Source organism: Azolla caroliniana, unplaced genomic scaffold (assembly GCF_043228905.1).
Source record: "Azolla caroliniana isolate FFs.n. ecotype wild unplaced genomic scaffold, voAzoCaro1.0.p SCAF_15, whole genome shotgun sequence".
NCBI lineage: Eukaryota > Viridiplantae > Streptophyta > Polypodiopsida > Salviniales > Salviniaceae > Azolla > Azolla caroliniana.
This window is the reverse complement of record NW_028230450.1, coordinates 16437580-16451183: the sequence shown is the minus strand read 5'-3', so window position 1 is coordinate 16451183 and position 13604 is coordinate 16437580. Positions and strand designations below refer to the sequence as shown.

At 42.8% G+C, this 13604-nt stretch overlaps 1 protein-coding gene across 1 annotated transcript; it reads left to right on the top strand.

Annotated features, from left to right (window-relative positions):
- The first annotated feature begins 9465 nt into the window (after window positions 1-9465).
- LOC147854832 (vacuolar protein sorting-associated protein 32 homolog 2-like) lies at window positions 9466-13313 on the top strand. Its single transcript, XM_087331312.1, has 6 exons — window positions 9466-9597; window positions 12065-12164; window positions 12250-12335; window positions 12419-12510; window positions 12589-12703; window positions 12786-13313. Exons 1-6 carry the CDS (start codon window positions 9526-9528, stop codon window positions 12960-12962), a joined length of 642 nt encoding a protein of 213 aa, XP_087187438.1. The 5' UTR covers window positions 9466-9525; the 3' UTR covers window positions 12963-13313.
- The last annotated feature ends 291 nt before the right edge of the window (window positions 13314-13604 follow it).

Here is a 13604-nt window from a genome sequence, read left to right as displayed (position 1 = left end):
GATGGGTCATCCATCTTCCTCATCGTCTATGTAGACGACATAGTACTCTCCGGACAACATGTTGGAGAGCTTGCTGAACTCCTTTGACAATTGCGGTTGAAGTTTTCCATGAGGACCTTGTCGAATACAAGTGTATAATGGACGTATTCACACTATCCCTTTGTATAGATCAAGTTTGGGCCATTTGTGTAATTAGCATAAATGGTAGTTGCCCTAAGTCGGTCACTATATATAGTGACCTTGTAACCTTTTTGTAAGGTTGGTTGTATTATTGTTTTCTATGGAATAGAAAGAGTCTTTTGTGCCTCCTCTCTCTCTCTCTCTCTCTCTCTGTGCACGACTAGAAACTGTCATACGCAGGTACTCGAAACCCTAATCGAATGCTTCTTGATCTTCCGCATCGACACGGCCTTGTCTCCAACATCTGGTATCAGAGCCTGCACAGTATTCGGTCCCTCAACCCGCTGTCGGCCGTCGTCTCAGCCTGCACAGCATTCGGTTCTTCGCTTCATCAGAGCCTGCACAGTATTCGGCCTTTCACTTCATCCTAGTCTGCAAAGCATTCGGCCTCTTGCGTCATTCGAAGAAACAGAGAAGAAAGTAGGCAAACACAAGCTTGAATCTCGCTGCGTTAGATCATCACTCGGAGTAAGCCAGTCGGCTGTACTCTACTTCCCTGATCGTAACTGCTTGAGGTGGGCTTCCTGCACAACGACGACTTCAAGGACAACAACCCAAATTCGTGCTTCATCCGGCTGATCGACATTCGGGAGGATCAGTTGGATCCGTCTCTCTCGTCGCTGCAGTCACCCGAAGCAGAATCGGTCCAGACAATCGGTTTCAATAATCGGTATTTGGCATATATATTCGGAAGTGAACCGGGATCACTCCGACTCGGCAACATTCGGGAAGACCAGTCGGTTCTGTCCCTCAAGTTACTGGAGTCAATTCGAGCAAGTTCAACAATACATATATCCGAAGCCGAACCGACTCGGGTCCAAATCCGACTAGAACGATATCGGGTGAGCCAACCGGCTGCACTCCAACAAGGTTCGTAGTCAACTCCGAACCGAGCTTCGTCAACCGAAACCAAATTTGATGGCATCAACATCCGGCTCGTCAGAAATGAGTCTACGAAAGTTCGATGGATCGAACTTCAACTTCTGGAAGGAGCAAATGTAGGACTATCTCATAGTCAAGGGGCAAATCGATCCCATCGAAAATGAAGAACCTCCAGAAGGATACAAACCAATTGAGTGGCAGAAGCTGGACAGAATCGTCCGCGCCACGATTCGGATGCACCTATCGGAATCGGTATACTTTACGGTGCAATCGTGTACGACAACATTCGAACTGTGGAAAACACTGTCGGACACTTACGAAAAGAAGGTCGCTGCAACAAAGATGTTTCTGATCCGGCGCCTCTACAACTTGCGGATGAAAGAATCAGATTCGGTTCAAGCACATCTCAATGAGTACGAAAGCATAAGCTCCCAAATCTCATCTCAGGGGACGGCAATCGAGGATGAACTCAGAGCAATGATACTCATGAGCAGCCTTCCCTCATCATGGGAAACTTTCGTCACAACCGTGTGCAACGCGTCAACCACGGCTGTTAAATACTCCGAAGTCACGAGCGCAATCCTGACCGAAGCAGCTCGAAGAAAGTCTTTCGCCAAAGACTCAACAGACGACGCTTATGTAGTACAAGGTTCGACAGACCGATCGAACATACGAGGAAGAGATTCCTCACGGCAGCCGAACAATCAGCGAAGACGGAGCCAGTCACGGGATAATCGAATCTGCAACTATTGCAAGAAACCCGGACACATCAAAGCCGACTGCCGCGCACTCAAGAACAAGAACGACAAGTCTCAGAAATCAGACAAGAAGAGTGGCCGGCATGAGGAGATCAATTACGTCAGCTCCTCAGCTGATGTGTTACCAAACGACCCGAATATACTATCAATCGAAAATCCAGTCGGATCAGAAGTTCTGCTCACGACTGAAGAATCGAGCACATGGCTCTTAGATTCGGGCGCGTCATTTCACGTGACTCCTCATCGATCCCAATTTCGGCAATATACGATCCGTCACTCCGACTCAGTTCGAGTCGGCAACTCGCAACACTGTGACATCATTGGAATCGGCACAGTAGAGCTCAACCTTGCAGGTGGCTCTACACTTGTACTTCACAATGTCCGACATGTACCCGAGCTCTCAAGGCCATTGATCTCAGTCGGACAACTAGATGAAGATGGCATTCGTGCCGGTTTTTCTTCGGGAGGGTGGACACTCCACAGGGGGAACCTCCTGCTTGCCAGAGGACCCAAGATACACTCACTGTATCCGTTACACGTTACGCTCAGAGAGGGTAACCTGTTTTTGGTGGATATTCCTGTGTCATCACTATGGCACAGAAGATTAGGACACCTCAGCAAGGCCGGCATTACGCCGGATACATCCCTAAACTCTCCTTCTCGGATCATCAATTCTGCGAACATTGCCAGTATGGCAAACAAGCAGCCGCATCACACCCGACATCAGCACCAAGAGAAACAAGACCTCTCGATTTAGTCCACTCGGACGTCTGTGGCCCAATGCCGCATCAGTCTCTCGGCGGTGCCTCTTACTTCGTCAGTTTTATTGACGATTCGACTCGAAAGGTGTGGGCTTATCCAATTCGCACCAAAGATCGTGTCTTATCGATCTTCTCCGATTGGCTCGCTATGGTAGAAAATCAAACTGACCGAAAACTGAAATGCTTTCGGACCGACAATGGGGGAGAGTTCAAATCAGAAGAATTCGTCAAATTCTGCCGACAACGCGGCATCCGACGTGAATTTACGGCACCACACAGTCCGGAGCAAAACGGGATTGCAGAACGCATGAATCGGACAATCCAAGAACGGATAGTTTCCATGCTCCAACACTCCGGACTGTCGGATGGCTTCTGGGCAGAGGCTCTACTCACGGCAGTACACATAATCAATATGTCGCCAAGTAGACCTCTAGGACTTCAAATTCCTCAGGAACTATGGATCGGCAGTAAGCCGAATTACGACAAGCTGAGGATCTTCGGATGCGAGGCGTACGCCCTTATTCCGAAAGATGATCGCCGAAAACTTGCACCTCGGTCCAGGAAATGCATTTTCCTTGGATATGGATCCGACGGCGAAATGGGATACCGACTCTGGGACCCCGAACGCAGACAAATCGTTCGAAGTTCGGACGTTGTGTTCAACGAGTCGGCTATGAATCCATCAGTCGAAACACCGATCGAAGTCCGAAGGGTAACATTTTCCGATGTGCCGACCCTTCAAGAAGGCCCCGCTCTTAACACACGGTCAGCTTCACGGGTAGCTGAACCTTACACTACCGACTCGGACAACTCTGACTCGGCACAGCCGAATGATTCGCTTTCGGACCATCCGACCTCGATACCCGATGCGACCAGTCCAATCATACCTAGACGATCTGAGAGACTGTCGCAACCTCCGGAGAGGTACTCTCCTGGAATTTTCTTCACCGACGCCGGCGAACCGACGTCTTACGAAGAAGCATCGACATCTGTCGATTCAGCCACCTGGCATTTGGCGATGGAGTCGGAAATGCACTCCATTCGGGCAAACAAGACTTGGGATCTGGTCGAACTACCTAAGAATCGACGTGCTCTTCCTTGCAAGTGGGTTTATCGACTAAAAGAGACGTCTGATTCGACCACCCCAAAGTACAAGGCCAGATTAGTTGCGAAGGGCTTCCGACAAGAATATGGCGTCGACTTCGACGAGATTTTTTCACCAGTGGTGAAAATGACAACCCTTCGTTTCCTACTCGGCGTAGTGGCAGCCGACAACTTGGAGCTGATTCAGCTAGATGTCAAAACAGCCTTCCTCCATGGTGATCTTGAAGAGCAAATTTATATGGAGCAGCCAAAAGGCTTCGTGGCAACTGGCCAAGAACATCTAGTCTGCCGACTCAGGAAGAGTCTATACGGCCTCAAACAGGCACCGCGACAATGGTACAAGAAGTTCGACGACTTCATCCAATCGATCGGCTTCTCAAAAAACGATGAGGACCATTGTCTTTTTACCAACACAGCTCAAGATGGATCACCCATCTTCCTCATCATTTACGTGGACGACATGCTAATTTCTGGACGCCACGCGGGCGAACTTGCCGATCTCGTTCGGCAACTGCGGTTGAAGTTTGCCATGAAGGACCTCGGTCCGGCACGACACATACTTGGCATGAAGATTAGTCGGCATCGCGATAAACGACATCTTTTTTTGTCTCAGACCGACTATATCAGATGTGTCTTGGAACGCTTCAACATGCAATCAGCCAAATCTGCTTCAACCCCGCTCCCCATGAATCTTCGGCTCTCTCAGCGAGACTGCCCGACATCCGGTCCGGAGGGGGAAGATATGAAGTCGGTACCGTATGCACCGGCAGTCGGCTCTCTTATGTACCTGATGGTCGCGACACGGCCTGATATCTCTCATGCCGTAGGAGTCATTAGCAGATTTATGCACAATCCTGGCCGATCGCATTGGAACGCAGTCAAGCATGTGTTCAAATATCTGGCTGGCACAAAAGACCACGGCATTCTTTTCGGTCCGAACTCGACCTCGGGCGTTGTCGGTTACACCGACTCGGACTTCGCCGGCTGTATAGACAGTCGGAAATCAACAACCGGATACTGCTTCAAATTCGGCAATGGAGCAATTTCATGGAAGTCGAAACTTCAGGAGTGCACAGCAACCTCAACGACTGAAGCAGAATATGTAGCTGCATCCGACGCTGCAAAAGAAGCTTTGTGGCTCGGCCGGTTGGCGCACACGTTTCGACAAGTCGACCATGACTCGGCCCCAGTTGTCTATAGCGACAGTCAAGGTGCTGTTGCCTTGTCGAGAAATCCGGTTCACCACAACGCCTCCAAACATATCGACGTTCAATATCACTTCGTTCGGGACTGCGTCATTTCAGGGAAAATTGGTCTAGAGAAAATATCCACAACCGACAATGTCGCAGATGGAATGACCAAGTGTCTTTCGGCAGACCGCTTTCGGTCCCTTTGGCATCAGATGGGCGTAACGACAAACCAGTCCGGTTAGAGCCGGACACAGCGCAGGATGGTTTCAGACAACCGACATCAGTTCCTCAATGATCGGCTTCAACTCTTCCGACCCGACCAGTTCGGTCTTCTGCCTTCGGACCCTGCCGACTCGAACAAAACTGATATGTCCGAGAACCTAGGTTTATACCTGTAAGCTTAGATAACCCATGTATACGCCCATTACGGGGGAGTGTCGAATACAAGTGTATAATGGACGTATTCACACTATCCCTTTGTATAGATCAAGTTTGGGCCATTTGTGTAATTAGCATAAATGGTAGTTGCCCTAAGTCGGTCACTATATATAGTGACCTTGTAACCTTTTTGTAAGGTTGGTTGTATTATTGTTTTCTATGGAATAGAAAGAGTCTTTTGTGCCTCCTCTCTCTCTCTCTCTCTCTCTCTCTCTGTGCACGACTAGAAACTGTCATACGCAGGTACTCGAAACCCTAATCGAATGCTTCTTGATCTTCCGCATCGACACGGCCTTGTCTCCAACAGACCTTGGTCTAGCAAGACACATTTTGGGGATGAAGATAAGTCGGCTTTAGAATCAACGACAACTATTTTTGTCTCAAGCCGACTAAATTGAACATGTCTTGGAACACTTCAACATGCAATCGGCGAAATCTTCTTTGACCCCGCTCCCAATTAGCCTTTGGTTATCTCCCAAAGACGGTTCAACATCTGGTCTGGAGGGGGAAACTATGAAGTTGGTACCTTACGCATCGTTGTCGGCTCCTTGATGTATGCGATGGTCGCAACACGACTGGACTTTGCTCATGCCATAGGATTCGTTAGTAGGTTTACGCATAATCCCGGTTGATCACATTGGAACGCAGTAAAGCATGTGTTCAGATATCTAGTGGTCACAAAAGACCATGGCATCCTATTTGATCCGAACATGACTTTAGGCATAGTCAGATACACCAACTCGAACTTTGTCGGCTGCCTAAACAACCAAAAATTGACAACCGGATACTGCTTATAAATTTGGCAATGGAGCAATCTCATGAAAGTTGAAACTCCAAGAGTGCACGACCACTTCAACCGTTGAAGCCGAACACGTGTCTGACACAACGAAGGAACCTCTATGGCTCAGACGATTGGCGTGCACATTTCGACAAGCCGATTCCAACTCGGCTCTAGTTGTCTACAACACAATCAAGGTGCATTCGTTCTATCCAAATATCTAGTTCATCATAATGCCTCAAAGCATATCGATGTCCGATATCACTTTGTTCGAGACTGCGTCATTTTCGGGAAGCTCGGCCTTGAGAAAATGTCGATGGCCAACAATGCAGTTGATGGGATGACCACGTGTTTTCCGACAAATCGATTCCGGTCTCTTCGGCACCAGATGGGGCATCAAGAAATATCAGTCTGATCGAATCATACACAAGGATGTTTTCGGACAATAGGCCACGACGCTTTCAAGATTCGGTAATGGGCACAACTGATTCGGCTTTAGCCGATCCGCCCTTTATATTTCCGGTCATTGCCGATTCGGCTACAAACCGATTAGTCCATCACCCTTTTGTATAAATCCATAATTTTTTTTATAATTCTTTAATTTACAGATTCTTGGTGTATACGCCCATTACAGGGGAGTGTCAAATACGGGTACATAATAGATGTATTCACACTGTCCCATTGGACAGACTAAGTCTAGGCCCTGTTTGTAAATATTGGAAAGGGCAATTGCCTTGTATTTAAACTGAACTTTGTAACTTAGTTGATGGTTGATGTAATGTTGTTGCTGCCATTTGTTGTAACTTGGATTTGAATAATACAGATACCTTTGTGTGCCTCTTTGGTCTCTCTCTCTCTCTCTCTCTCTCTCTCTCTTTGTTGTTGTTTTTCTTGATCTTGTTCTCTTGCTAGAGTTGCCTTTGCTTCTCCCACTAATCTATTCTACTGACCTTGTATACCATATACCTAAAGATCTTCATCATACAAAGTGATGGTTTTGTTCCGCATATTGATGATCACCTTCCAATGCAAAGGTCAAAGGCATCTTTAATCTCGTAAATAATAACACTTGCCCGTAAGGGAGTATCTTGAATAAACATATAATTTTAAATAGGAAGAAAACATTTTGTGAAGAGACATACTTAGTATTTGAGAGAGAAAGGTTATATCATATGAAAGAGGCATCCTCTCACGGAGATCAAATTTTATATGTGGACTTGTGGGTGTTATTAACATGATTACTAAATTGATTTGTGAAACATTGTAAATACTATATATAGTAAGTGTGTGAATAGAATTTATAGAGTGTCTACTTTTTGGAATGTTATGTGTGGGCATAAACTCCCAGGAAATCTTCAATTTTAAAACAAAAATATAAGTATGTACATGCCTTACAATATGTAAACCTATAATGTGCACAATATACTAAGAGGTTCTTATCCTATAAGCTTGACATTATATTTGGTTTGAGAGTTAATTCTTATCTAAAATAAAGAAATATGATGAGAACACTTTTGATGACCACAATGAGTCCTTGCCAAGCAACTTAGCGAACCTAATGCCCATTGTTGGATGACGATTAAAACCTATCAGCGATAGGAAGATGGGAAGCATACAACATAACACTAAGACAAAAGTAAACACAATTGGGGAGAACATAATTCTAGGGCGAGATATTTCTCATGAATAAAATCAGAAGCTTCCATGTTTTGTTTTTGAATGGCTAATGAAAGAAAAGTCCAATTTCAATGAATGATTTGACAAATTATCACCAATATGGGAGGTTACCCATTTAAGCTTTTGGCAATAGTATTAGGGTTGGAAACAAAAGACAATGGCTCAAAAAAACGGCCACAAAGTGGCAATGGAATATGATCAAGTTTTGTAGAGGCTAAACAAAGTAAAGGTGACAAGATGCCACACAACAACTTTATTGTATGTGGAAGGAATCACTATGCTAGATTGTTAAGTATCGATCATATGCATCAACACCATGTTGTTATGGTTGTGTTGGTACAAGCTTCATGGACTAACACGTAGAAACTAAAGGGAAAGGATATCGTTGAAAGGACCATAGGGTAAAACACTTTTGTAATACAAATATAAACGCCATTTTTTAATCTTTTCATTGAGCTTCTTCACTTTTGATAATTGAAACTAGAGCTTCTCTCTTTGTTGTCTCATCACTTAGTGCTTGACTCTAACCTTTGGAATAATGGTGCACTAGTGCAAATCTCGATCAATAAAACTATTTGTTTGCTTTTAATTAGATTTCCTTCACTTTTAATGCGTTAAAAGAGTGTCCATTAAATCTTTTGTTAAGCGCATGTTCATCTTAAATGCGTAATCTTCATGAGCGAATGAGTGGCTTGTTTAGATGATCTGCACGATCATGATTACAATACTTGACAATGATAGCCTTATGTGAATCTGATCTCACATCAAGGTGTTGCAATCTTGAAACTGCATGACAATAGGTATATCCACATAAAGTCCCAAGGCTTTAGGATCTAATTTGGGTTGGGTAGCCCACTAAATGAAGGGCTCATTAGTATTATTATTTTTTTCATTTTCTCTCTTAATCGTGTCACAATTAACCATTACTTAGAGTAGCTTACATTTGGAAGAGAGGGAGTCAAGATTCGAACACAGAAAAAACAAACAAACAAAGGAAGCCTGAAATTGGAGATTCAGTAGTGAAAGCATAAACCATGTGGATGATTTGGGATATGAGGCGAGGGCATATGCCGAGTTCCCATGGATGCATAAACCAAGTCCATTCTTGCGGATACGACGAGGCGAGGGCACATGGCCGGGTTTCCATGGATGCATAAACCCTGTGTGCATTCCTGGGGATATGAGGCGAGGGCACATACCGAGTTTCCATGGATCAATGAGCGATAAACAGAGGCGCTTCAAGGCAGAGAGACCCATGGAATTTTTCGAAAGAAACCCACACACATATGGGGCGAGGAGGCTAGAATGGGCAGGCAGGCGGGGGGGTGGGCGGTGCCCAAGGGTGGACATAACACGTACGAAACTTGACAACGTACGTATCGGCCGATCGATCGGGTCCAAGAGACTACTACTAGTCTACTACTACTACTACTAGCTACAAATTTTTTTCTAATGTTTAAAGAAGAAGAAGAAGAAGAAGAAAAAGAAGATTATGATCTAAGAAGGAAAGGAAAGGAAGGAAGTATGCTCTTTCTCTTCTTCTTCTTCTTCTTCTTCTTCTTCTTCTCAACAAACACACAATAAAAAGTATATACATACATAAAAGAAAAGGCTTCTCTCTGTTTCTCCCCTGTTTCTCTGTCTCTGTCTCTGTCTCTGCCTCTGCTTCATCAGATCAGACGAGACTCTGCGCTAAATCCCGACCGAAACCCCCCCCCCCGAACAAATCTTTTCATCCCCCCCAAAAGGATCTGAAGATGTTCTCACGGCTCTTCGGGAAGCCCAAGCAGGAGCCGACGACTCTCGCCACTCTCGAAAAGCTCAGCGAGGTTCTTTACTCTCCCCCTCTTCCCCCTATTTCTGTTGTTCTGGTTTAATCCCTTTGTTCGCGCTCCTCTCGCTTTCATGGCGGTCGTGCAGATCAGACCTCCTCCCAAAAAGCTTCCCTTTCTCCTTGGCTTTGGATTAACAGTAGATTGACATCCTACAAATGTTTGCATACATACATATACCCATATCCTTATGTACAACACAAGATGTGGCTCTCTATAAAACCCTAGGGCCCCCAACTTGGCCCTCCTTGGAGAAGATCACGGCCCCTGTTGGTTCATGACAGTATTATATGTTGCTATGTTCTGGTATTCTGTTAACTTATTATGTGTTTGGATCTTATGAATCGATCAAGAATGAAAGGGAGGTCTGCTGAGTACTTTCTTCCAGATTGACCTCAATTCTAATGTGTTGCAGCCTCCCTGAGCACAACTAAGTTTTATGTTAATACTTCTGAGTACCGAGATGCTTCTCAAGTATGTACGCTCCCATGTTCCATTTGTAGGTGCCTGATTCACTTAGAATCTGTTGATTAATAAGGATGATACGTGTTTGCATTTTGTTTTTCGAGTTGCATAAGATCTGTTACTCTCCAGTTAGTGTAAAAATTAATAAACCTAATTTGGTGATGAAATAGACACAGGGAATAGTCATGCATTTGGCATCTTCATCAATTTCTACTGGTTGAGTACATTGAACGAGATTAAGCAAATTTATTGATCCACATATGCTATTTTTATTCAATGAAACCATATTAGTTTATGGCGGGTTGGAAAACTTCCCAATATGTATATTTAGGGGACTTATTTTTCTATATACGATGTTTATTCAGGCATTAGTTTTATTCTCTTATATAAAATTGAATTTGTGATTAGATGTTTAAATCACATGAGAATAACTTGTATGTATTAGGCATATATGTAATTCATTTATATATGTGTATGTTTGGATTTGCACACAGCTCCATGTGTTTATGTGTACATACACATACACACATATACGTGCCTACACAGATAGAATAAGAGAAAAATAGATATTTGTACCTATGCATGAACTTCCTAGCTAGTATGAACTAGTTTGTAATTCTTTCCCTTTCCTTCAGCTGTCAATCTGTCATAAATAGGTGCTTTTAGATATATCTCCACTACTTCTCATTCCGAAGTCCCCATCATATGGTCTACATGTGGTTGAGGTAATTAAATATTCCAAAGTGTCCTATTGGACCTCCAATGTCTTGAAAAGACCATTGAAAACCTGTTTTCCTAGCAATAATTTTGTACATAGGATTGGCACTGCCAGATATCATTGATCAAATACATTCGCTGCCCCATACGATTGAAAATACAGCAGAACCTAATTCCAGATGGAAGACTGCCTTCCAGTACCTGGGTTTGCCTGCAATAGCTCCGTTGGTCTTGAGGACTATTTTTTCTCAGCTAGTTCATACTGGCTGTGAAAGGAATCCTTCTCTATTTTGAGACATGCAATACAAATAAAAAAGTAAACTGTTATTGATCAAATAAGAATATGTTAAGAGGACAAAAATAACACCTGATGGTGACATAATAATAGCCTTTATTCGTAAATATCTAAAGCTAGCACTTCCGTGCACTTTCTTAAAGAGGTTTAACATTTATGGTGTGAAAAGTTCAAGAAACTATTTGTAACTCACATTACCTTAAAGAGATTTATCATTATGTAGCACTAGAGAAATTTCCAAGCAACTACATCAGGTATTAAATAGCTCATTCTCCAAATATGAGTCCAAACATCTACATGAAGTATGAGAGGATCTGTATTGACAATTGAAGTATTAGAAAAGAGGATTAAGGATAGTCTCCAGGTATGAGAGCCACATGTCACTATTGCAGTCAACCATGACAAGTAATCAAAGAATCTTAGACAAAATCCTCTTGCAAGCAAACGGCAAGTGTAAAGGAAGAGTTTTAGGGGAATCTATAGTAAAAATACAACCACTCAAATTTGTTCCTCTTTTATGTAAGAGTTTTCATAATGCTTGAGGGTCACCAATGGAGATATAAAGACATCTTCTACTGCATTTAAACAGCCCTCTAAAGCCTATATAATGTATCCCATATTTTATCAGTAATAAAAAGTTTTGTGTTTGATTCCATTTCTCAAGATGTCTGCTTTTCCAATTTCTGAAAATGTTTGAAATTGGCCAGTAGAAATTGTCTGAGATGGACACTCCAGCTTTTAACTTTGTGATCTTTATTGTCTGTTTGCTTCTTTTTTTCTCTTGGAGATTTAATTAACTTACTTTTATATACATAAACTCAAACTCTTCAATTGGTTATATGGAAGTTATATAGGTATTGTGTGGATGCCGTCTGAAATATGCTAAAAATATCAAAGATTCAACCTGTTAATTGGAAGGCCTGATCTGGTTGTGAAGGTGTTTGTTTGAAAAGCTAAATTGACTATCGTATGTTTTTCCTTCTCTAGACGCTCGAGATGCTAGAAAAAAAGGAGATGGTCTTACAAAAGAAAATTTCTATGGAAGTCGAAAAAGCGAAAGCTTTTACAAAAGCAAAAAACAAGAAAGGTATGTCTATATGAAATTTGAATGGTATCATTCTTAAGAAATTGTAAACATGAATGTGGAATGAATGTAAATATCTATCTTGCAGCTGCGATCCAATGTTTGAAGAGGAAAAAACTTTACGAGGTTCAAGTGGAGCAGCTTGGAAATTTTCAACTGCGTATACATGATCAGGTTTCTTATATACTTGTTCTTGCTGAGTAATTTTACCCTCAAGGCATGTATGTTAAAAGGCATCATTTGAAATTATTTTTCAGATGATTTTGCTAGAGGGAGCAAAAGCCACAACTGAGACAGTCGATGCTTTGAGAACTGGAGCACAAGCTATGAAGAACATGCACAAGTTGACGTATGTTTTCTAGGCATTACTTTGAAGGCATTTCCAAATGGGTAAGCTAATAGTATTGAATGATGATTGCTTGACCAGGAATATCGATGATGTTGACAAAACAATGGACGAGATAAATGAACAAACAGAGAACATGAAGCAAATTCAGGAAGCTTTGTCAGCACCTATAGGTGCAGCGGCCGACTTTGATGAGGTACTAGTATGTCACAAACATCTTCTTGTATGTCTACTTCAAGTTTTTCCCAATTTGTAACAAGTATGGTTGTGTTTTGTAGGATGAATTGGAGGCTGAGCTGGAAGAGTTGGAGGAAGCAGAGCTTGAAGAGCAATTACTTCAGCCAGCAACAAGTGCTCCAACATTACCTTCAGTTCCTATTAGAACTCCTCAAAAGCCGAAACCCACTGAGGAAGAGGAAGAACTCGCAGCACTACAAGCAGAAATGGCCTTGTAAGCAAACGATGAAAAAAGGGGAGCCAGTCATAAAGGGGAGTTAAAAAAAATACTTGGTCCTACAGTTGCAGAAGCTAGGTCTGGCAAATTCATACTGATTATCCTGTACTCCACTTTACCTGCTACTCTCCATTTGCATTGTATTTAGTGTGATTGTTATCCTGCATTGGGCATGAAATGCTTGAAGTTGTTCAGAGTTTCTGATGCTTTGCTGTTAGTATCAGAAGTGTTCATATACAATATCACGATAAATTTCTGTATCCGTAGGCAGCCTCACCTATGATTCATCAGAATGCGAGCATAAACATATAATTGTAAATCATATTTGAAATTGAACCAGGTGTTTCATAAACTGAGGTTATCAACTTTACGAGATTATGGCGCAGAATTGATTGTTATTCTGCAAGCAGTGTTTATTGCACCAAAGGGTTCGGGGAAAGTTTAAATCAAATGTCCCAAGTCTGTGTCAAACAGAGCATGCTAGTGTACAACAACATGCTAGAAACAAGATAAATCAAGAAGTGAAGATCATTGCATACAATAACCCTCAAAACTAGTTTTGACATTTAAATGCTAGCAACGACATAAATCAAGAAGTCAAAATCATTGCATATGATAACCCTCAAAACTAGTTTTCACATTT

Bases quoted from the DNA above. Each gene is read 5' to 3' on its own strand.
- LOC147854832 (XM_087331312.1), top strand. From the start codon at position 9,526: ATGTTCTCACGGCTCTTCGGGAAGCCCAAGCAGGAGCCGACGACTCTC. The intron at 9,598-12,064 runs GTTCTTTACTCT...TTCCTTCTCTAG, and splicing joins CTCTCGAAAAGCTCAGCGAG to ACGCTCGAGATGCTAGAAAA. The intron at 12,165-12,249 runs GTATGTCTATAT...TCTATCTTGCAG, and splicing joins AAAAGCAAAAAACAAGAAAG to CTGCGATCCAATGTTTGAAG.